This window comes from Microtus oregoni, unplaced genomic scaffold (genome assembly GCF_018167655.1).
Source record: "Microtus oregoni isolate MIOR12 unplaced genomic scaffold, Mior012 000049F_ref0000343, whole genome shotgun sequence".
NCBI lineage: Eukaryota > Metazoa > Chordata > Mammalia > Rodentia > Cricetidae > Microtus > Microtus oregoni.
In genome coordinates, this window is record NW_024543223.1 from 1,177,458 (window position 1) to 1,202,346 (window position 24,889).

The 24,889-nt window shown below is 39.3% G+C and overlaps 2 protein-coding genes across 2 annotated transcripts in view; both read left to right on the forward strand.

The window, feature by feature from the left end:
- Positions 1–24,889, forward strand: part of LOC121436415 (HORMA domain-containing protein 2-like) — an 82,570-nt gene that overhangs the window by 14,190 nt on the left and 43,491 nt on the right. The window contains exons 7-9 of the mRNA XM_041636276.1: positions 3,737–3,804; positions 6,875–7,026; positions 7,186–7,439. Coding sequence (XP_041492210.1) covers positions 3,737–3,804; positions 6,875–7,026; positions 7,186–7,439 — 474 coding nt within the window. The remainder of the gene's footprint in view (positions 1–3,736; positions 3,805–6,874; positions 7,027–7,185; positions 7,440–24,889) is intronic.
- Positions 14,347–15,393, forward strand: LOC121436499 (high mobility group protein B1-like). Its single transcript, XM_041636462.1, has one exon. The coding sequence runs from the start codon at positions 14,350–14,352 to the stop codon at positions 14,992–14,994; it is 645 nt and encodes a 214-aa protein (XP_041492396.1). The 5' UTR covers positions 14,347–14,349; the 3' UTR covers positions 14,995–15,393.

Consider the following 24,889-nt stretch of genomic DNA (forward strand, 5'->3'; position numbering starts at 1 on the left):
GGTAAGTGTGCACAGTTGTACATTTGTACAGAAGTAGGGTAAGTGTGCACACAGTTGTGGTACATTTGTACAGAAGTAGGGTAAGTGTGCACACAGTTGTGGTACATTTGTACAGAAGTAGGGTAAGTGTGCACACAGTTGTGGTACATTTGTACAGAAGTAGGGTAAGTGTGCACAGTTGTGGTACATTTGTACAGAAGTAGGGTAAGTGTGCACAGTTGTGGTACATTTGCACTCACAGTTTTGTTCTGATTGCTTTCTTTAAAGAGATAACTTAAGCCAGGCAGTGGTGCACACGCCTTTAATCCCAGCACTCAGGAGGCAGAGACAGGTGAATCTCTGTGAGTTCGAGGCCAGCCTGGTCTACAAGAGCGAGTTCCATTGCAGCTAGGACTGTTAGACCGAGAAACCCTGTCTCAAAAAATGAAAACAAAATCAAAACAAAACAAAAAAGAGATAACCTGAGAAAAGTAACTAAATTAATATAAAGTGATAATGAGCTTTTTTTCTACAAGCACAGACTGAAATGTAGGAGAATATTAATAAGGCACATAAGCTAAATAAGTCTTAAATTGTTATAAATCATTAAGAACTATGTGTATGAATTTTGTGAGACTAGCAATCTTACTGTTTTATTATAGTCCTCAGAATTGAACTCAACCCTGGCTTTTTTTTAAAAACATTATTTTGAGTTTGGGTATCTGTAGTTATCCTGGTCAGCCTTAAATTGTGATTCCCTGCCTCAGCATACTGATTAGCTGGGGATGCAAGTATGTGTAATCTATACCTGGCCTAATTTGTACTTTCAAAAACTCTTGGCTGGACAACAGAGAATAAAGATCACACGGATTTGTGATCCACTTTGGAGACAGACTTGAGAAGTCTTTCCAGTGGATTTGAATGTAGAGTGAGAAGCAGCCTGAGTATGTTTGAAATTATCAAGAATTACACTTTTAAATAATTATTCTTTAAATTTGCATGCATTTGTGTCTACTTGTCTGTATGTGCATCATGTGTGTGCAGTGCCCTTAGATGCCAGAAGTGGGTGTCAGGTCTCCAGAACTCATACAGGTGCTGGGAATTGAACCCAACTTCTTTGTAAGAGTAATAAGTGTTTTTAACCAGAGCCTTCTCTCTACCCTTGCGATTAACATCTTTTGTAAAGCAGTTATATATCTCTACAGTAAAACAATCAGTTTAGGAGTCACATAATAAAAAATTACCAACTACTTAAAGGTCCATTTTATTTACAAAATACATTCTCATGGTATGAAGAGGCTAGAGTTGACTAGAAATGTGGGCAGGCAAGAAGAATAGGCATTGTTTGTTTAACAATTACACTTCCCACTGGCTAAGAGGACACTGTGTATCTAGCCCATCCAGAGGGAACCTGTTGCTTTTAGGCACCTGCAGCTATGTCTAATCTGACCCATCTCTTCTATTGTATTCACAAAACAGCCTTCTGAGCTTCCTTTGATTTTTTTCAAATAGGCTGACCAGTAAAAGCAATTCTCTTTTAAAATTAACTTATTACAATCAGTCTTTTAGGTTCAGGCAATATGAGCTAACTTCCCAGGACCTGCTCACCTGTGATTAAGTTGTATGCCAAAGTATAAGATCAGCAGATCTATGAGACCAAATCATAGAGAAAGGTAACAGGAACACTAACGCTGTTCTTGGTTACGCTAACATCCTCAATTCCACATTGTCAAGGATTTATTCTGAACCAGATGAATGAAGGTCATATTCTGTGTTCTGATTTTAACTTATACTCTATCTGCCTTTAGCATCTTCAGCTCTGTCTACAAACTATAAATTTATCTGAGTGAAACATTTATTTTTAAGCGGAAATCTTTTAAATTAATTTTTATTTTATTTATCCATGTATATGTGCTTTCGCACAGCAAGAGCGGGGAGAACAGAGGACAACTTTCAGGAGTCAGTTCTTCCACTGTAGGTCCCTGGATTAAAAATTGGGTCATCAGGCTTGCACTGTAAACACTTTTTAAAAAAATTATTATGCATAGTGTTCTGCCTGCAGGTCTGCCTGCAGGCCAGAAGAGGGCACCAGATCTCATTACTGATGTCAAGAGCCACTATGTGGTTGCTGGGAATTGAACTCAGGACCTCTGGAAGAATAGCCAGTGCTCTTAACCTCTGAGCCATGTCACCAGCCTGAACCAGTTTAATAAAAAGAACTAGTTTATTTTCAATAGTATATATTTCTTATGAGGAAATTTGTTCCCTGTATTCTACCAAACCCTTAAGAGCAGATAGCAATAATAGTTTTTAGTGCAGGAAATAAGACTTGATGCCATAAGCCATAGTTCCTTTTTCCATTTTTTAAATCTTTCTTGCCATTCACTCCTTCCCTAAATTACCACAGTGACTTTCTAGCTGTTCTTATGACTTCTCTGTCTGTATTCCTTCCTTTTCCCTTTCTCCCTCCTTCCTTCCCTCCCTTCTTTCCTTTTTCCTTCTCTCCCTCCCACCCTCCCTTTCTTTTCCTTTTCTTGAGACATGGTCTCTCTATGTATCCCTGGCTGTCCTGGAACATGCTGTGTAAACCAGGCTAGCTCCAAACTCACAGAGATCTACCTTCCTTTGCCTTCCAAATGCTGGAATTAAAGGCACATGCCACCACACCTGGTCCTTTCCTGTCTGTCATAATCACTGCTCTTTTGCTTTGAAGCAACATCATGACCAAGGTAACTCTTGTAAGAAAAAAGCATTTAATTGGGGCTTGTTTACATTTGCAGAGGTTTAGTCTGCTATCATCATGGTGAGGGGCATGTCAGAATGCAAGGGGGTGCTGGAGCAGTAGTTGATAGCTACATCCTGATCTGTAGGCCAAGAGGGGGTGGTGAGATACAGACAGACACTGGGCCTGGTATCACTGGTGACACACTTCCTTCAACAAGGTCACACCTCCTAACCTTTCTGATCCTTTCAAATAATTCCACTCCCTCACTGGTGACTAAGCATTCAAACATATGAGTCTATGAGGGCCATTTTTATTCAAACCAACATACTGTCTGTATTCTTAAGGCATACAGATGATCAGGTCTTGGGATCTCTGACCTGTTTAAACCTTCAGTAGACTTTGATGATCTTAGAATAAAATTCAAAATCCTTACTGCTGCAAACAGTTTCACAACCACACCTCTTTTGGACTCTAAAAAAAATACATTCCTTCTCAATTAAGAGTTCTTGCATTACTGCTCTGTCTACCCAAGGCACTACCCCACGTGTCTGTATATGACTGACATGTCATGAGGCTCATCTCAAAATACCACATCTTCAGGCAAGTCTTCCTTGACCCCTCTGAATCTAGCACTTCTTTCTCTATTTTGTACTTCCTACCACCACTTTATATTGTTCATAACACTTATTTTATCTGAAATTATCTTTTCTTTGTTTATGAGCTAGAATCTTTGTAGATTCGGTGGGAAAGAAATCTTTTCTGCCTTGTTCACCTTCTAGCTCAAAGTAGACATTTGATGAAATATTCATTACATGACTGAATAATTCCTCAACTGGTAAAATTTAATGGAAATATTTGCTACCTAACTTAATTTTAGCTGAGAGGAGGGAGATTAAGTTATCATTTCTCCTGGATAAAGTAATGCTGTGAAACATTCGGAGGAAGCATCAATGAAATGTTCCTTTTTATCAGGTAAAAATGTGGTTTTGTTTCACAATTAACCTCTTTCTCTGTTCTCTTTGTTTTTTCTAGAAAGTAACTGAGATATACCAATTCAAATTCAAATACACAGAAAAGGGAACCACTATGGACTTTGACAGGTAGAATCTAATTGTTTAATGAACTCAAGAAATGTATAGGAGTAAAGTAAAATAAGTTTCTATATGGCCAGAGGAAAGCCTTAAATCATTTTCTCATAAGCCCTATAAACCCCACTATTATGAGTAGAAATGATAATAGTTGTTTTAACATCTGAAGTCTATAGACTAAGTGAAGTCATGCCTCTGAGGACACCTGCACTCATGTGCACATACCAACATGCAGACACGCCTACACATAACCAAAAATAACAATAAATAAATATTGAAAAACAAACAACACATAATTAAAATATATTAATAAGGCTGTCAACATGATGTTAGGAAAAGAACCTATATGACTGTCTCTGGCTATTGTTTCAGTGGCTCTGTTGGTATTAATCTGTTGGCTCTGTTGATCTTTTTCATCTTTAATGTTGGCAGATTAATTTGCCTACATATACTATCATCTGGTTATCCATACACATACCATTTTCTGTGTGCCACTCTTTGGGAAACTCATATGCACTGTGTTTCCCTATCAAGTCTTAAAATCCATGTTTTAGATCCAATAACAAGTCAAAGAGCAAAACCAAGGAAGACCCTTGTGCACATGGAATGTTTGTTAAGGAACAACATTCTTCTCTCAGAAGCTTTTGACTTCAGATCAGTCAACAGGCATGGTGAACTAAGGACTGCTGATGAAATGTAGTAGAAGTAGATGAAATAGATACTGTAAAAAGACGGGTAGAAAACTGCTTCCAATAAGGGAGATAGATACCCTGAAAGAAACAATTCTGAAGAAAAAAATTGGCAAAAATGCTACCTTTTCTCTAGTTTTCCTGGAGAGCTGAGGGTTTCTCTCCAGTACTGTTGTAGGGTTTCTATTGCTGTGAAGAGACACCATGACCATGGCAGCTCATATAAATGAAACATTTAATTGGGGTGACTCACAGTTTCAGAAGTTCAGTCCATTGTCATCATGATGGGGAACATGGTAGCATGCAGGTAGACATGGTGCTGAGTAGTAGCTGAGAGTCCTAAATCTTGATCTTGCAGGCAACAGGAAGATGACTGAGACACTGAGCAGTATCTTGAGCATAGGAAACCTCAAAGCTCACTCCCACAGCGACACACTTCCTCCAACAAGGCCACACCTCCTAATAGTGCCACTCCCTATGAGATTATGGGGGCCAATTACGTTTGAACTACCACAAATACTTCCTTAATTTTCCTCTCATATTTGAGACTTGCAGAAAGTACTCAGATATAAGAGGAAAAGTCAGTTCCAGAAAGGAGATTAAAAGTATTAGCCAGGTGGGCAGTGGTGGCGCACGCCTTTAATCCCAGCACTCGGGAGGCAGAGGCAGGCGGATCTCTGTGAGTTCGAGACCAGCCTGGTCTACAAGAGTTAATTCCAGGATAGGCTCCAAAACCACAGAGAAACCTTGTCTAGAAAAACCAAAAAATAAAATAAAATAAAAGTATCAGCCACATTTAACTAGTATTTATATACTATTTTCTTGGAGGTATTGTCTCATGTGGCTCAGGCTGACCTTGAACTTAACATGTGGCAAGGTTTGCTCTACGAAGCCCAGCTGCAAACCTTGTATTTCACACTCTCCCCCACCACAAACAGTTGCTCTTACTCTCCAAAACTTCAATATACGTATTTTTAGCAACCAGATTAACCTTTTTTGTTTGTTTTAGGGACACATGTTGAAAGGTTAACAGTAAAGCAAATAGGTAAATCTTTCTGATATTAAGGAAATGAGAAGTTAATATATAGCATATATTTCTAGAATGATTGCTTAAATGAGGGTCCTGAATATGATCTGGCCCCATGGACTATTATGTTTATATTCCTTCATTCTGACTGATTAAAAATCCTAGTAGACAAAACTTGTAGTTGTTGGAAATTGATAGAGGAGCTAAAATATCTACTTAATATATGTTTATGCTGTGATTTCTCACTTTCTCCAAAAATCAGGGAAAGACCTAACAGTTTAATTACTTGGATGATTTTTCATTGCTTAGTGCCAATATGTTCAAGGTACTGCAAATAAATTGCAGTTGTAGCTCGTCCTTGAAGGTACTTAAATGTGAGACTAATTGGGAAGAAATCGTTGGAGGGAAATGAAGATTTTTAATTAGAAGATAATTAGCCCAACTCTCACTCATTTATTAGTTCAGCAAATTTTACTAGGTAGCTAGAGACCAAGCCTAGTGGTGTGGAAATGAGTTAGCCATTCGTAGTCTATACGGGGACAAATAATTTTTCTGAGGGGAAGATGAAGAGTATAGGGAAGACTTGAAGAGATGAGATGGCACATGAGCTGGATAGGTGCAGCAGGGCATCAGCACAGTACAGCCGACGTGAATAGCATCTGCAAATACATGTGGGCGTAGCTTCAGGGGAGGGTAGAGGTGAAAATAATTAGTTGTATGTACACCATTTCTTTTATTTGATTGTGTGATGGAGGTAATAGACGAGTTTTAAGAAGGTGACATGAACAGAGACTCTCCTATTGGGAGTATTAATTTATGGAGAATGTCTTGCAGTGTAGACAAAAAGAAATAAGAATAGATGCTTTAGCAATCCATGCAAGAATGAGGAGGGGATTTCTTTAAGAGACAATCATATGGTAGATAAGTGTAGCACTAGTGACTGATTTCATGTTTGAAGAGCTGCAGAAATGTCCATAAACTTATCTCTCAAATGGGCTAACTGACCTAGAATAGGTGCAAACGATTTGACTGAGGTCATTCAGCTGGTTAACAGCGCAACTGTTACTCGATGCTAGGTCACCTAATTACAAGACCATTATTCTCTTTACTGTGAGATGTGGTTATTTGAAAGCCAAAATTTTAAAATGATCATATTTAAAATGCCTTAGGGGTGTTTATTATTCAGAAATCCTTTGCATGTACATTACAGAAAGTACTATCATTCCATTAAGTTACCTCTTAAAAATTGTCTACAAAAATATCCTCATGTTTAATTTATTAGGTGACATAGTCAATAGTTGTATTGTTTTGGAGTATATTGTAAATACTATATATGATTGAAAGTACCACTTTTCTGTGATTATAGTAGTAGTACAAGCTTCGAAAGTGGAATAAACAGTGATGATATTAAGAAGGCCTGTACCCTACTAATCCGTCAATTGTATATACTGATGCAGAACCTTGGACCCCTTCCTAATGATGTTATACTTACCATGAGACTCCATTATTATAATTCAGGTAGGTAAAGACCTTTGGTCAAATTCCTTCTTAAGTACTAAAGTGATGCTGTCTATAAGTAGAAGGATTTTATAAGCATTCGAAAGATGTTTGTATTATATGTGAAGTATTACTGTCACTTGTTCTATTGAAACTTAATTTTTTCTGCCCTTTCTGCAGTGACACCATATGATTACCAACCCCCTGGTTTTAAAGAAGGGGGTAACTCACACTTCCTGCTGTTTGATGGGGAGCCTGTGAGCCTTCGCATGGGCTCAGTCTCCTCTGGCTTTCACAGCATGAAAGTAAAAGTTACAACCGAGGCCACCAGAATGCTTGATGGGGAGAACAGTCCCACTCAGGAGAATGGCACTACCGAGATAGCCCATCAGGGTCTTGACTGTGACGAGGAAGAAGAGGACAGCAGCAACCAAGTAAGGCCAAGTTTTAGTGCTCCTTCACTGCTTCACTTAAACACAGTTGACATTTTCAGTGTGTATTCAGGTCATGTCACTGTAACAGAGTCCAGCGGAGCATGGCGTGTATGAAAACTGAAACAAAACTAGCCTCTGACGTCAAGAACTTTTTAGTAAAAAAAAAAAAAAAAGTCTTCCAGAAGGAAATACATGTTTCTTATTGTCTAGCAATAAGAAAAAAATCCCAGTGTGCTTTATTTTTTTTTAAAAGGTACCTATATATTTATTTTTTTCACATTTCAAAAGTAACATTTTTAGTACTTAAAATATTTTAAGTATCTGGCAAGTTTATAGTCAATAAAAGTATACATTAACTCGATTACTGTAGTAACTGGGCACAAGAGGGTTAGGTAAGAAAATTTTACAGATTAACCTGAATCAGAGGAAAAAAAAGAATGAAACCAACTTCTATGACAAGCATTGCGGTTTGATCATTGGGGAAAGCTGAGGGGTTGGTGGGCTTGCAGCCAGTGGGGCTGATAAAGGCATTGCTTAGAGCACTTGACTTTCTTTCTGTAGAGACTTAAAGCTGAGACCTTGGCCGTTGTCTGGATAATAATGTTTGCTTTGTGCTGACATTGTAGTTAAAAAGATTCTGGAACAAAATCATTTTCAGGCTGTTTAGTGGGAAGGGATATTATAAAAATAATTCAGGAGGTATTTTGAAATTAAAATAACTTTTTGTTTTTTTTGCCTTAGAATCCTACTTTAAAAAGATGATTATAGGGACTGTAGAGATGGCTTAGGAGTTAAGAGCACTCGTCCAGAGGACCCAGCATCCACATGGCAGCTCACAACTGTCTGTAACTCCAGTTCCAGGGAATCTGACACCCTGTTCTTGCTTCTGTGACTACCAGGCATACACATGCTCAACAGACATATATGCAGGCAAAACACCAATATGAATAATAATGATAACAACAATAACAACAACAATTATTATTATTACAGAAATATTTTTGGATGACTATGCTGGGTAGCTTCTAAAAGTACCTTCCAAATATTTAATTCTGTATTGTATGTAGTATATTGAAAGGGAGGTAGTCCTGGTTTCGATTCAATAAATATGACAAATGTAACAAACAATAGGGTTTTTTGTTGTTGTTGTTTTTTCGAGACAGGATTTCTCTGTAGCTTTGGAGCCTGTCCTGGAACTTGCTTTATAGACCAAACCGCGTCTCAAAACAAACAAACAAACAAAAACACGAAAGAGAGAGAAAGAAAGGAAATTTTTTTCAAGCGACTGGAGAAATGGCTCATGGTTAAGAGCTCATACTGTTCTCACAGAAGACCTGAGTTTCATTTCCAGCACCCATGTTTGGTAGTTCAAAACCTTCCATAACTTCAAATTCAGGGGCATCTGTCACCTCTAGCCTCCATGGGCACCTGCACTCACATGTACATACCTGTCCATACATGCATATATCCTTTATATGTGTGTGAGTGTGTGTGAATGTGAATACTTTCTTTATAGGATACACATAATTAAAAATAAATAAATAAAAGAATAAATAAATTAAAAGGTTTACATAGTTACAAGGTTCTACATGCCTCCAACTGTAGGGGCAAAGGCAAGAATAAGAGAAGTTCAAACCATCCTAAACTATATAATATGTCTAAGGTCAACTTGGGCTATCTGAGACCATGTTTTAGAAAGCCAAAAGGAAAAAAAAGAGATTTTCTTTTTTGTCTCTTTTTGCCAAATAAATGTAAGCAGGACAGCCTGACAGGGGAAACTGTATTTACAAGGATCTAGATTTTGTGGTAACTTGGTTAATTCAGTTTCCTCTCTTAGTGATCTAGTTATATTAGAGAATTTAGTAGGTTATGTCCTATTGACATTTTCCTACTAAGTATTTCTATTGTTTTTCTTCCTAGAAAGTATTCACAATTATACACATATTCACACAAATACATAGAACATTTACCTTAAAACCAACAATAGGTTTTTGAGAAAGTTCTTTCTCTATAGCTCTGATGGTTCTTTGTAATTTCACTCTCTATGAGAATGTAAATATATAGAAGTAATCAAAATCAAGTACTCTGTGATCTCTGTCTTTTGCTTGACTGTCAAAAAATGTGATTTCATTACTGTGCATATTTTTTTCATTTCCAACGGTGTGACCTACTCTCTTGTTTGTTTGTTTTTTTTTTTAAATTTTTGTTGTTATTGAGACAGAATCTTGCTATGTAGCCCTGATTGACCTGGAACTTGCACTATAGACCAGGCTGGCCTAGAACTCATGGACATCTACCTGCTTTTACCTCTCTAGTGCTGGGATTATTTGTTTTATAACACTCAGATTGGCCCTTGTTTTTGTTTATTGAAACAGAATCTGTGTTGCCTAATCTAATCTCATTTTCCTAACTTCAAATGATCCCTGGGTCTGTGGAGATATGCTTTAGCCTCTCGTGTAGTGGAACCAGAAATAGGGGTCACTAAGCCTGACTAGTATTTTACTAGTTTTTCTTCCTTCCTTCCTCTCCCCTCCCTGCCCCTTTTGTTAAGATCTCCCTCGTCTAGATATTGTAGTCTAGCTGGCCCAAAACTCTTTTTGTTGTTGTTGTTTGTTTTTTTTGTTTTGTTTTGTTTTGTTTTGTAGACAGGATTTCTCTGTAGCTTTGGAGCCCGTCCTGGAACTAGCTCTTGTAGACCAGGCTGGCCTCAAACTCACAAAGATCCACCTGTCTCTGCCTTCTGAGTGCCGAGATTAAAAAGGTGTGTACTGCTTTTATATGCACACTTCCTGGTACACATGCAGGAGTGTCTATAGGAAATATACTAGCTTAGTCACTGTTGACTATAAAGAGGCAACATGAAGTGTCTCTGTGACAAGATAGCATTTAATTGGGGGCTTGTGTGCAGTTCCAGAAGGTTAATCCATTATCATCATGACAGGGTGCATTGCAGCGTTCAGGCAGACTCTGGAACAGTGTCTGAGAGCTACATCCTGATCCATAAAGAGGAAGAGACTAAGCCTCGAATGGGCTTTTGAAAACACAAAGCCTATCCCTAGTGACACACTTCTTCCAACAAGGTCCTACCTCCTAATTGGTCTGATTGTTCTCAAATAATGCCACTCCCTGATGTATAAGCATACAATATATGAGCCTATGGGGATCATTCTTTTCAAACCACCACAGACTTGCACATTTTCAACTTTGATAAAAAGCACAAAATAGTGCTGTACCTGTATTTATTGTACCAACAGTGGAAGAGAGATCTTGTATTCTTGCAGGTACTTATTATTGCTTGAATTTATGTTTTTTGTAGTCTGCTTGACATGCTAACACTGCATGATTTTAGCATATTTCCTTATTGCTGATACTTGAGCATCTTTTCATTAGTCATCCTAGTTTTCTGGCGCATAAGAGTTATCTTTCTTCATTGATGTAAAAATGTTTGGGAGGTTAGAGTGATAGCTCAGTGGCTAACACTGTATACTGCTCTTCCAGAGTACCTGAATTCAGTTCGCAGCACCCACGTCAGGTGGCTCACAACTGCCTGAACTCTAGCTCCAAAGGGACGCATTGTCTAGCCTTTGAGGGTACCTGTCTTCATGTGCATGTGCACATGCACACACACAGATACACATAATTAAAAGAAAAAATTCTTATAGCCATTTTTTTACTTAGTAGTGTTGTAATTATTTGTCTACATGTGTGGCTTGTCTTCTCACTGTCTTTAGAAGGCCTTTGGGAAAGAAAAGCTGTTTACTTAATGTAGACTCTTCTGATACCCTTAAGAAATCCTTCTCTATTTAAGATGATGAATAATAATCTAATATATATGCTTCTTGAAGTTTATTTTATTTATGATATGAGATAGATCAGACCTCTTGACAGTTTTAAGTCAAAGTATTATATACATGCAGAAAAATATATATCTCAGTAAATACCCACAAACTGAACAGTTGTGCTGGGAAATGGGTGAGGCAAGCAAGATGTCTAGGAAGGTAGCTATACTCACCACTATACCACCAACATAAAACATGTCCAGGGAGTTGGATGCCCTCAAGTGCCAAAAATGAGAGCCTCCTTAAATTGTGCTTCATGGATTATTGCTAGTCTCACCATGTCTTGGCACTACTGAATAATCTGATAATAACATCAGTCACATCAAAAAGTAGGGTACCTCCTGCTTAGAAAGAGTTTTAACCTCACAGTTCCTATGCTAGTTAACAAGAACATTGCCACCCTTCCTTCTGCTAGCAGATATTTTTTCATTTTATTGCTGGTGTACATTTGAATATGCTTCAACTTGGGGTCATTGGGACCAGTACTTCTGAGACTTATGGACCATGTTTTTCAGTCAGATACACACACATTTCTAGTGGAAGTCAGATTGATAGGAGTAGAACTGCTATGCCAAAGGATATGTGTGCAGTTAGCTTTGATAGGTAGTAAAAAGCAGCTTCCAAAGCGCTTTTGCCAAGTTACATTCCTTAATGTAGCTGCGGCCATGTCACATCTTCATCTCCTTTGGCTATTTCCATCACTTTTTCCAGGTATGTTTTGTATACTGAGTGTGTTTTATCTTGTTAGTGATAAGCATTCTGGTGAGTATGCAGGGTATGGTGAGTATGCAGGGTATGGTGAGGTGCAGGGTATGGTGAGGTGCAGGGTATGGTGAGGTGCAGGGTATGGTGAGGTGCAGGGTATGGTGAGGTGTAGGGTATGGTGAGGTGCAGGGTATGGTGAGGTGCAGGGTATGGTGAGGTGCAGGGTATGGTGAGGTGCAGGGTATGGTGAGGTGCAGGGTATGGTGAGTATGCAGTGGTATGGTGAGGGGCAGGGTATGGTGAGTATGCAGGGTATGGTGAGTATGCAGGGTATGGTGAGGTGCAGGGTATGGTGAGGTGCAGGGTATGGTGAGTATGCAGGGTATGGTGAGGTGCAGGGTATGGTGAGGTGCAGTGTATGGTGAGGTGCAGGGTATGGTGAGGTGCAGGGTATGGTGAGGTGCAGGTTATGGTGAGTATGCAGGGTATGGTGAGGTGCAGGGTATGGTGAGGTGTAGGGTATGGTGAGTATGCAGGGTATGGTGAGGTGCAGGGTATGGTGAGTATGCAGGGGATGGTGAGGTGCAGGGTATGGTGAGTATGCAGTGGTATGGTGAGGTGCAGGGTATGGTGAATATGCAGGGTATGGTGAGTATGCAGGGTATGGTGAGGTGCAGGGTATGGTGAGGTGCAGGGTATGGTGAGTATGCAGTGGTATGGTGAGGTGCAGGGTATGGTGAGGTGCAGGGTACGGTGAGGTGCAGGGTACGGTGAGGTGCAGGGTACGGTGAGGTGCAGGGTACGGTGAGGTGCAGGGTACGGTGAGGTGCAGGGTACGGTGAGGTGCAGGGTACGGTGAGGTGCAGGGTACGGTGAGGTGCGGGTACGGTGAGGTGCAGGGTACGGTGAGGTGCAGGGTATGGTGAGGTGCAGGGTATGGTGAGTATGCAGGGTATGGTGAGTATGCAGGGTATGGTGAGTATGCAGGGTATGGTGAGGTGCAGGGCATGGTGAGGTGCAGGGTATGGTGAGGTGCAGGGTATGGTGATGTGCAGTGGTATGGTGAGGTGCAGGGTATGGTGAGTATGCAGGGTATGGTGAGATGCACGGTATGGTGAGGTGCAGGGTATGTTGAGTATGCAGGGTATGTTGAGTATGCAGGGTATGGTGAGTATGCAGGGTATGGTGAGGTGCAGGGTATGGTGAGGTGCAGGGTATGGTGAGGTGCAGGGTATGGTGAGGTGCAGGGTATGGTGAGTATGCAGTGGTATGGTGAGGTGCAGGGTATGTTGAGGTGCAGGGTATGGTGAGTATGCAGGGTATGGTGAGGTGCAGGGTATGGTGAGGTGCAGGGTATGGTGAGTTGCAGGGTATGGTGAGTATGCAGGCTATGGTGAGGTGCAGGGTGAGGTGCAGGGTATGGTGAGTATGCAGGGTATGGTGAGGTGCAGGGTATGGTGAGTATGTAGGGTATGGTGAGGTGCAGGGTATGGTGAGTATGCAGGGTATGGTGAGGTGCAGGGTATGGTGAGGTGCAGGGTATGGTGAGTATGCAGGGTATGGTGAGGTGCAGGGTATGGTGAGTATGCAGGGTATGGTGAAGTGCAGGGTATGGTGAGGTGCAGGGTATGGTGAGTATGCAGGGTATGGTGAGGTGCAGGGTATGGTGAGTATGCAGTGTATGGTGAGGTGTAGGGTATGGTGAGTATGCAGGGTATGGTGAGGTGCAGGGTATGGTGAGGTGCAGTGTATGGTGAGGTGCAGGGTATGGTGAGGTGCAGTGTATGGTGAGGTGCAGGGTATGGTGAGGTGCAGGGTATGTTGTTGTGACTTTAATGTTCATTTTCCTTTACTACTGAATAGTGAAAATCAGCACATTTGTCTGACTTACTGATATGTAGGAATTATACAGAAACATTGTACATAGATGTAATTTGCCAAACGTATAGTAAAATCTTATTTACCTTTATAAATTTCTTTTTAATTGTTTTGTAGAGATGTTTTATGAACAGTTCTTTTTAAAAGAAATATAAAACTATCTCTTGACCACTGTTCACCATTATTTACAATAAAGTACATTGTACGCAATTGAATGGCATTTGGTACTATAAGATTATTTTCTTGACTTCTGTTAAACCAGTAATCCAAGTACTGGAAAGTTACTCAGGGTAAAAAAAAAAATGTGTGGATCAGTAATTTATATTACCAAAATTTTGAGCAGAATTTTTTAATTTAAAAAAATCCAGCTGGCTCCCGCTCTCACAGCCATTGCAGTACATTGAGCTCCATAGAGACAGCACCGGGGCAAGCGAGAGCCGGACGGGCACTGGGCAACTCTGTGCCTCGCGGACGAAAATCAACTAAACATGGGCAAAGGAGATCCTAAGAAGCTGAGAGGCAAAATGTCCTCGTATGCATTCTTTGTGCAAACCTCCCGGGAGGAACACAAGAAGAAGCACCTGGATGCTTCTCTCAACTTCTCAGAGTTCTCCAAGAAGTGCTCAGAAAGGTGGAAGACCATGTCTGCTAAAGAAAAGGGGAAATTTGAAGACATGGCCAAGGCTGACAAGGCTCGTTATGAAAGAGAAATGAAAACCTACATCCCCCCCAAAGGGGAGACCAAAAAGAAGTTCAAGGACCCCAATGCACCCAAGAGGCCTCCTTCGGCCTTCTTCTTGTTCTGTTCTGAGTATCGCCCCAAAATCAAAGGAGAACACCCTGGCTTATCCATTGGTGATGTTGCAAAGAAACTGGGAGAGATGTGGAACAACACTGCTGCAGATGACAAGCAGCCCTATGAAAAGAAGGCTGCCAAGCTGAAGGAGAAGTACGAAAAGGATACTGCTGCTTACAGAGCTAAAGGAAAACCCGATGCAGCGAAAAAGGGGGTGGTCAAGGCAGAAAAGAGCAAGAAAAAGAAGGAAGAGGAAGAAGATGAGGAAGACGAAGAGGATGAAGAGGAGGAAGAAGAGGAAGACGAAGATGAGGAAGAAGATGATGATGATGAATAAGTTGGTTCTAGCGCAGTTTTTTTTCTTGTCTATAAAGCATTTAACCCCCCTGTACACAACTCACTCCTTTTAAAGAAAAAAAATTGAAATGTAAGGCTGTGTAAGATTTGTTTTTAAACTGTACAGTGTCTTTTTTTGTATAGTTAACACACTACCGAATGTGTCTTTAGATAGCCCTGTCCTAGTGGTATTTTCAATAGCCACTAACCTTGCCTGGTACAGTCTGGGGGTTGTAAATTGGCATGGAAATTTAAAGCAGGTTCTTGTTGGTGCACAGCACAAATTAGTTATATATGGGGACGGTAGGTTTTTTTTGTTTGTTTGTTTTTTGTTTTTTTTTTCATCTTCAGTTGTCTATGATGCAGCTTATACGAAGATAATTGTTGTTCTGTTAACTGAATACCACTCTGTAATTGCAAAAAAAAATTGCAGCTGTTTTGTTGACATTCTGAATGCTTCTAAGTAAATACAATTTTTTTATTAAAAAAAATCCAATTTGTTAGTCTTTTCAGTTACAGTCAGCATCTTAGAATACTGCTTATGAAATGTTTGTTTAGGAAACTTAGACAGAAATCCAGTGCCTTCTTTTGGGCATTGTGGGCACCACCCACTCATATATACACAGAAAAAAAATACTTAAAGAAAATAAATACTTGTTTACTCCAGAGTTTACAGAGATCTACTCTCTTTGAATTTCACTAAAAGGGAGGGGACAGTAACTACAGGGAAAGAAGTAGTTTGTTCTTTGTTTATGCGGGGGTAGAGTCATTCCATAGTAGAGTATGTGTTGAGCACCCTCGAGGAACTGGCTTCAGTTTGCCCCAGTACTGGAATAGAGGTTGAGAGGAACAGAAATAAAATCACCATAAATATTTATGTGTGTGTATATATACATACATACATATGTATATACATATGAACACATATGAACATATAGGTGTCTGACCATGTGGAGTTATTTATGGATGCTCACAATTTAGAAATGTATTATGTTTCTGTAGTTGTTTCTTTTTTTTGTATCAAGTGCTATTTATTTGAGTCCCATTTTTTTTATTATACATGCCCCAAACCAGTATTTTTATCAATCTTTTCAAAAAGTCATCTTTTGTTTTGTTTTTGAGGCAGTTTTCTCTGTGTAGCCTTGACAATTCCAGAACTCGCAGACCAGGCTGACCTCAGGTTCAAAGACTGACCTATCTCTGCTTCCATAGTACTGAGATTAAAGGTGTGTGTCATGACCCACCTGGCTAAAAAGTCATGTTTTGATTGTGCTGTTCACATCTGTTGCTTCTGTTTTCTACTTAGCTCATGGTTTCTTTTATCTTTGTCTTCTCTGACTTCACATTGATCTTTCCATCAATGTACAGACCTGTATACTACAGGTTATTCATTTTAGTATATAGCACTGCATATGTACAGATTCCTCGTAGTTCCATCCGTGTACAGACCTGCATACCCGTCTTAGTCACTGTGAAGAGACACCATGACCAAGGCAACTCTTATAAAAAGAAAGCATTTAATTGGGGCTTACAGTTTCAGAGGGTTAGTCCATTATTATCTTGACAGGGAGTAGCTGAGAGCTACATCCTGGTTTGCAAACAGAGAGGACTCTGGACCTGGCATGGGCTCTTTGAAACCTCAAAGTCCATGTGACCACAGTGACACACTTCCTCCAACAAGGCCACACTGCCTAATACCTCTATCCTTTCAAATAATGCCACTCCCGATAACTAAACATGCGCGTGTGTGCACGTGCACACACACACTCAAATCTAGAGTCTCCATATGAGTGAATACATGGCATTTGTTTTTCTGAGTCTGTAATTTGCTTAGCATAAAATACTCCAGTTATATGAGCCAGTGGGAGCCATTCTTATTCAAACCACCACAGTACCATAGTACCATCAATATACAGACTTGTATTACATACAGATCTGTCGTATTCCTCTTCAAATAGAATTTCAGTGTCTGACAAAACATCATTTTCCTCTCATGCTTTTTATCTGTGGCACTATCATTCTTCCGAGCAGCCTTCCCAAGAACATATTCAATCTTTATTTTCTCCTTGCACTGCATATCCTTTTGGATATGTTTCAGTCTGATTATGCTTTGAAATACTTCTCAAGCCTGGCCCTACCACAGCTGTGCTGACTGAACTGTGTGAGGCATTCTTAGTGTTAGATACCTACAGATCCTGATTGGGTCTCTTAACATTCAGTCTGTGTTTAGGAGGGCCAGAAAACGAAATTAATTAAAATAATTAAATGGTAATTATCATTTTCACATACTTCAAGTGTATTTTTTATGTAGTTTCTGTGGCATAAGGATACAGTGGATGAAAATAGCAGTTGTGAGCAGAGCAGATAGGTGGGGAAGAGGTTGATTTTGGCTCAATAGAACTCTTTGGTTAGTTTTGCTGTTGAGAACGGAATCCAGGCCTTGTACATGCTAGGTTTATGTTCTACTACTGAACTTTATCCATAGTCTGAAAAAAACTTTTTGTTTGTTTGTTTGTTTGTTGAGACAGGGTTTCTCTGTGTAACAGTTCTGACTGTCCTGGAACTCACTCTGTAAACCAGGCTGATCTTGAACTCACAGAGATCCACCTGCCTCTGCCTCCCGAATGCTGGGATGAAAGGCGTGCGGCATCACAACCTGGCTGAAAGAACTTTTTAAACAATGCAGTTAACAACATTAAAGTATTTTAAAAATTCAAATCTTTTACTTGTTCTACTGTCCTATCAAAACAAATTTTACTTTTGTTTGCCCCATCCTTTCCAATATTTTCCAATGGATAGACTTATTTGTATATTATTTCAATCATGCATATATAGTTTTATTTAGCACTTATGTTACGTGTCCTACCCTAGTCTTTATATGTGAAGTTCACTGAATTTGTTGGTTCATTTGAATTTTCTGCTATTTCTCATTTTAAAATATTTAGGCTGGCATACTTGACTGTTAAATGTTCTCCAGTACTGTGTATTTTACGGGCTTGGTTTGCAGGCAGGCATTATTGAGAACTGATGAAACCTTTTAAGAGGTGGAACCTAGTAAGAGGTCCGTGGGTCACTGAGGCATCCTTTGAAAATTATCCTCTTTTTTGCTTCCTGGTAATGAAGTGAACAATCTGTCCTGCCACATGCTCCCACTATGATGTACTCCTTGTCATAGACTCAAAGTGGGACTAATCAGTCAGGTACTAGACCCTCCAAAGCTGTAAATCAGAATCAACCATTTCTTAGTGACAGAGAGATAGGTTAATTCCTGATAATGGTATTATAATAGCATTGTAATAAATGCCTTTACAGGTGTGAAAGCTCCTTTCCTTATTTTCTATTGGATACACAGTGGCAGGAATGAAATTTACAGTTAAAATTTTTATAGCTCTTGAATGAATATTATCAAATCACTTTTCAGAAGCTTCTAGTTTTTCTGCATTCTGAGGATGGCTTTTTGATTACAACTGTTTGATAAATCTGACTGCCTTGTGATTCTGCTTACCTCCATTAATGCATACATAGATACATAGACTTATAAACTTATACATACACTTTTTTGTTTGTTTGTTTTTCGAGATAGACTTTCTCCGTGAAGCAATCCTGGCTGACCTGGAACTCACTCTGTAGACTAGGCTGGCCTCGAACTCATAGAGATCCACCTGCCTCTGCCTCCCAGGTGCTAGGATTAAAGGACTGAGCCACCACCGTCCAGTTTCGAAAGACTGTTTTAAGTTAGAATTGACACTTTTCACTTTTCCCAAGCACTGGGAATGACAGGCAGAATGCATCTTATAATTAATCCCAAAAGTTGTAGAAAGTTACATTGACAATAAAAGTAGGCCCATCATCACTTAGGAGGGATATTGATAGCCTAAGTAGAAGAATAATTTAAGAGGCATTTGATATTGCTATAGTCTTTTCTACTCTAGTAGGGAAAGTTTATATCCATGCTGTAAAAATATCTGTAGACACTAATAAGTGTCCAGCTTTAGGAGGCATTTGAGTAAAATGTAATTGCCAGTTTCCCCTTATTAGGTACCTAGGTATTGGACAGGTGTTCCAAGTTGTAGAGGTGCTGAGTGGGTTTGAGCCTTATTTTATATGCAAATTTGATAGCAATAAACACTTTTTTAAAGTAATTTTAGAAGTGCTTTTTCTATAGAGGTAGCCTTTTATTAGGTCCCTGGGGGCATGCCTTCTCTGGTGAGTGGCTTTATCCCAGTATTTAATAATATGCCTCTACAATCAGCCTTTTGTTCATCTGTGAAATAGCTTGCGTCATTGATAGATAATCCCCACTTATTCCATTTTTATATACTTGATCAAGAAGCATTCAGCATTTTGATTAGGTCAGGAAAATCTAGCACTAAGACTATTAGTTTATATTGTTTTGTGAGATCCTATGTTGTGAGCTTGGGTTTTGTTACATTCTTTGCAATCTTATCTGTAATATGCTATTATTTTGGCTTGCTAAAAATGCATCCTGTTCATGTTCCTTGTAATAAGTTATTTAATTTGTTTAGAGAGTTGAACTGTTGAAGAACCATTAATATTCTCTTCCAGAAGCCCGTGGACTTGCAGTACTAGAAATGCTTACATCAAGTCTGTGTAGCTACTTAAGATCCTTTATTGGCCTAGTTGTAGGACCTGAGAAGGGCAAGGGAGCTCTGCTTTGGGGGCCAGGGCATAAGGAGGAAGGGCACTTGCTTCTATGGTATCATGGCAGTCAACAACTGCACCATTGCTTAACCAACTTCTACAAAACTGCTGCCTTCAGTCAACAGTCAGCCTTAACTCTAATCAGAAGCATACCTTTCAAGTAGGACTGGCTGGGAAAGATTTGTCTAATGATCTCTATATATTTATAATCTAGAGAAATCAAAATTGGGAGCAGGGTAGTTGAATTTTAAGGTATTTATTTATTATTTATTTATTTCCAAAACAGGGTTTCTCTGTAGCTTTGGAGCCTGTCCTGGAACTAACTCCTGTAGACCAGGCTGGCCTCAAACTCACAGAGATCTGCCTTACTCTGCCTCCCAAGTGCTGGGATTAAAGGTGTGTGCTACCACTGCCTGACTTGAATTTCAAGTTTTAACACACATGCAGGGCTTGATATTTTGTCAGTCTTCTGGCAAGTTAATGGTGCCCCTTGATTTCTGAAACTCTAAACTGGGCAGTTTCTGAACTTCGTATCATATCTCAAAGTTAATTTGTAAACCTTTTAAACTGAAGTAGTTGTAGCTACTGCTTTTAAATAACCTAGCATTTCATACATAGAAAACATGAAAGGTTTAGTTATTTGGAGACCTAACATGGAGGTGTATGACTTAGTCTGGTCTTCAGTTGGTCAAATGCCCTCTGACACTCTTTAGCCTAGCAAAGAGGTCTTCCTTACTCTTCCTTTAGAGTTTCTTACAAGAGGATATAATTTAGGGCCCATATTTAGCAGAAATCTTTCAAGCCTAGAAACCCTCAAACATGTCTTTTAGATTTGGATTTAGACTACAAAATATTAGCCTGCTTTCCATTGGGGCCTAGTGTGCAGACTTCTAGGGTAAGAATCCTACATGTTGGATTCTAAAAGGTAATCAGCAAGGAAATTAAAAGTCATTATGGTGCCCTGATATAGGCGCTTATACCTGTAACACTAGCACTTAGCAGGTTGAGAAAGGAGCAGGTTTGAGGCCAGCCTGATCTACACAGCAAGTTCAGGCCAGCCATTGCTAGAGTGACTCTGCCTGTCTTTGTCTGTCTATCTGTCTGTCTATCTGTCTCTCTCTTTCTCTCTCTCTCTTTCACACACACACACACACACACACACACACACACACACACACAAAGGAGAAGAAAAATAAAAAGTAACTATGGTACAGTAGTCTGAATCTATCTTAGTGGTAGTATCAATAAGTCATTATCACTATATTATAATAGGATTCATTTTAAAGTTATAATGTCATTAGGTCTTGGGTATAGCATTACCAAACAGGTAGACTGTCCCTAAATTCCTAAGGCTACAAATCCAGGTATACTGGATAGTTTCTTGAATTTTGGAGTTCCTCCATTTAAAAATAAAGATAAACCATGTATCTGAGTAAAATAGTGTGTAAAGTAATAAGTGGTTTAATATTAAAATAGTAAAATATTTAGCTTTTATTTGAATAAAGTCTAGAATTCTCGGACTATAAGATAGATGGGGAACAACAACTTCACTTATATCTCTAAGATCCTGTCATAGTGACGTTTTCTAGAGAACTTAATGGAAATTGGCATGGCTTAAATAAACTGGTGGCCAAGAATTTTTGTAGTAGGGTCTGTATTCCATGAAGGACTTTGAACTTAAGGGGCACTATCTTTTCTAAGAGTATTGGACCCAAAGTTTTAATTAGATACGACCGGGGGAAAGTTAAAATCATGCCCTCGGGTTGTGGTATCCCAGAGTATGAATTATGCTAAATCAAGTATTCCTTGAAAGATACTAAGAGGAGAACTTTTTCTCTTTAAAAAGGACTAGCCAATGAACACCCTGTTTTAGGGGCACCTTCAACTGTGGCTTCCAGTTAATGAACTGCTTCTTCCTCATTTAGTCAGTAGATCCCTTCCTAACAGAGGGGTGGTGTTTCCCAGGACTCAAAATACATAAAGATATTGACTTGGAATCTAGGCATGGTGGCACATACCTGTAATCCCAGCTGTGAGGCTTAATCAGGAGGATCAAGAGTTCAAGGCTAGTCTCTGATATATAATGTGGCGGCAGTGGCAGTTCTGAATATCAATTTCAAAAAGGCCAGTGAGCAAAATGAACAGATTCGGTATCAACAAAGAGTCAGGTCCTTTTACCTATCACATGGAAAAACCTCCATAAATAAACAAACAAAGAAATAAATGTTTTTTAAAAAGAAAAAATAGCCAGACATATTGACACATGCCTTTAATTTCAGCTCTTCGGAGGCAGAGGTAGGCAAATCTCTGAGGTCAAGGCTAGCCTGGTCTATAGAATGAGTTCCAGGACAGTCAGGATTACACAGAGAAATCCTGTCAAGAAAAGCCAGAAAAAAATAGAACTGGATTTTCATCCCTTTTCTATATGATCTCCTAAGCCTTGTAATAAGTTGGTTTCATTATGCACTTCTTTATACCCTTGGCAAAATACAGGTAAAAAAAATGTTCTGTTTGTTCCCTGTGGGCATCACAACTGTGATCCCATTTAGGGTTTTTGTCTGTGTCTTAGTTACTGTTCTGTTGCTGTGAAGAGACACCATGATCAAGGCAGCTTATAAAAGAAAGCATTTAACTGTGGTCTTGCTTACAGTTTCATAGGGTTAGTCTATTTCCATTATGTTGGGAAGCATCAGGCAGGCAAGCAGGCATGGTGCTGTAGCAAAGAGCTAATTGTAGATGGAAGTTTCTGCCCTGCTTGGTCCCGCAGCCATTCAGTCCCAAAGAAACAACAGAAGCTTGTATTAATTATAAACTGTTTGGCCTATTAGCTCAGGCTTATGAAACACACAGAAGCTTACATTAATTATAAACTGTTTGGCCTATTAGCTCAGGCTTATGAAACACACAGAAGCTTATATTAATTATAAACTGTTTGGCCTATTAGCTCAGGCTTATGAAACACACAGAAGCTTATATTAATTATAAACTGTCTGGGCTATTAGTTCAGGCTTATGAAACACACAGAAGCTTATATTAATTATAAACTGTCTGGGCTATTAGTTCAGGCTTATGAAACACACAGAAGCTTATATTAATTATAAACTGTCTGGCCTATTAGCTCAGGCTTATTATTAACTAGATCTTACAACTTAAATTAACCCATAATTCTTATCGATGTTTAGCTATGTGGCTTGGTACTCTTTCTCAGTGCATCATTTTCATCTTGCTTCCTCTGCATCTGGGTGGCAACTATAGGTTGAGTGTTTCCTCTTCCCAGAATTCTCCTAGTCTGGTCACCATGCCTATACTTCCTGCCTGGCTACTGGCCCATCAGTGTTTTATAAACTAATACAACTGACAAATCTTTACAGGGTACAAGAGCATTATCCCATAGCACTTCCTCTTGTTTTCTTTTCAAAACAAGGACTCTGAATCTGTTTTCCTTTCTTGAGCTTTTTTCCTGACCATTATCAATAACAACTTGTAACCAACATTCTAAACAAAGACAAACGTCCATAATTCATTTTTTTTAGGATTGTGGGTATAGTTTTCTAGGCTACTTGCTGATGATTGGGGGCGCTGATAATCTTATGGGGACTAAAGAAAGTTTAAGATTATGATCAAGTCCTGACTGGAGTATTCTGTGAGCCTGGATCATCTTGGATAGCAGTCTTGGGGCTGTTCTGGATGTGGAACTCAGAGAAAACTGCAGCAGAGCTGCTCTGAAATGTTGGATAATGTGTCATCTGTTCCTGCTGGAGATTTTCCAGTGGGTCTTCCTTGATCAAACCTGATTTTTCTTAACCAAGAGTGAATCCACAGCCTCTCATTTCCATGGAAACAAAAGCAAAACCTGTTCTCCAAAGTAACATATCTTTACTTAAAATTTGAAGTCAAGGCACTTTTAAAATATATATGTTGGATTAATCCAGTGGCATTCCTCAGCAGTCAAACAATTCAAAGACAACACAAACACTTACAGTATCCAGATTCTCTGTGTATTTTCCATCTTTATGTGGCTTCAGTTTTTTTACTCTATTTCTTTTATTTTTATTTTTAATTTTTGCCTTTTCTGTGTATCTTTGGCTGCCCTGTAACTTACTCTGTAGATCAGGCTGCTCTTGAACTCACAGAGATCCACCTGCCTTTATCTCCCAAGTGCTGTGATTAAAGGCATATGCTACCAAACCCAACTGCTCTCTTTTTTTCTTTTTTCTGTCTGTCTTTAGACTTTCTTTATTCTTTATCTTTTCTCTCCTAAGCCTACATATATTTTTAAACACACTGTAAACTGTTTAGAGTTTTTTTCATCTGAATCTGTCTTTACTGTATATCTCTCTTTTTCTGACCATGTGAGTCTTTAATTTGCTAAGCAATATAGCTAGGATTAACATCAAGGCTTTGGGACCTGGATCCACCCCATTCCTTGGCTTTCTGAGGGTCTAGCTTCATGGCAAAGATACTGGAAGGAGCCATATTTTTTTATCACAACTCAGTGAAGTTTTTAGGTCCATGCCCCCACCAAGAAGAATGCTGGTGTCTGCTCATAAACACCATTTAAGTGTTTGGTGGCAGAGCCTCTTAAAAGAGCTGCAAGGTGTTTGCTGCTAACACTGAGTCAAGAAGCCTCTCATAAAGACTACACACTTGCCTCTAGCAAACATCCCACATAGAAAATGCTGCTACCAAGAAGCCGTACTTAACTCTATTCTTTTGTGTCTAGAATTCCTTCCCAAGATCTCTCAGGTTTTATGTGGATGTAGTTGCCCCACATTGCGTGCCATTTGTAGTTAGAAGTTGCTGTCCCTCCTGGTCCTGCAGCCTTTCAGCCACAAAGAAACACACAGAGACTTATATTAATTAAAAGCTGTTTGGTCTATTAGCTCAGGCTTATTATTAACTAGCTCTTACAACTTAAATTAACCCATAATTCTTATCTATGTTTATCCACGTGGCTTGGTACCTTTTCTCTTTTTTCTTTAGCATTTTCATCTCAGCTAGCAGTTTTGAGGCTATTGTGGATGTAGAACTCAGACACCTGGACCATCTGCTTCTATCAGAGATTTCTCGGGGGGGGGAGATCTTCATTGATCAAACCTGATTTTTCTTAACTCAGAATGAATTTTCTGTGGAAACAAAAGCAAAACCTCTTCTTCAAAGTAACATATCTTTTGGCTTAAAATTTGAAGTCAGGGCATTTTAAAAATATATGTTGGATTAATCTAGCAGCATTT

Bases quoted from the DNA above. Each gene is read 5' to 3' on its own strand.
- LOC121436499 (XM_041636462.1), top strand. From the start codon at position 14,350: ATGGGCAAAGGAGATCCTAAGAAGCTGAGAGGCAAAATGTCCTCGTAT.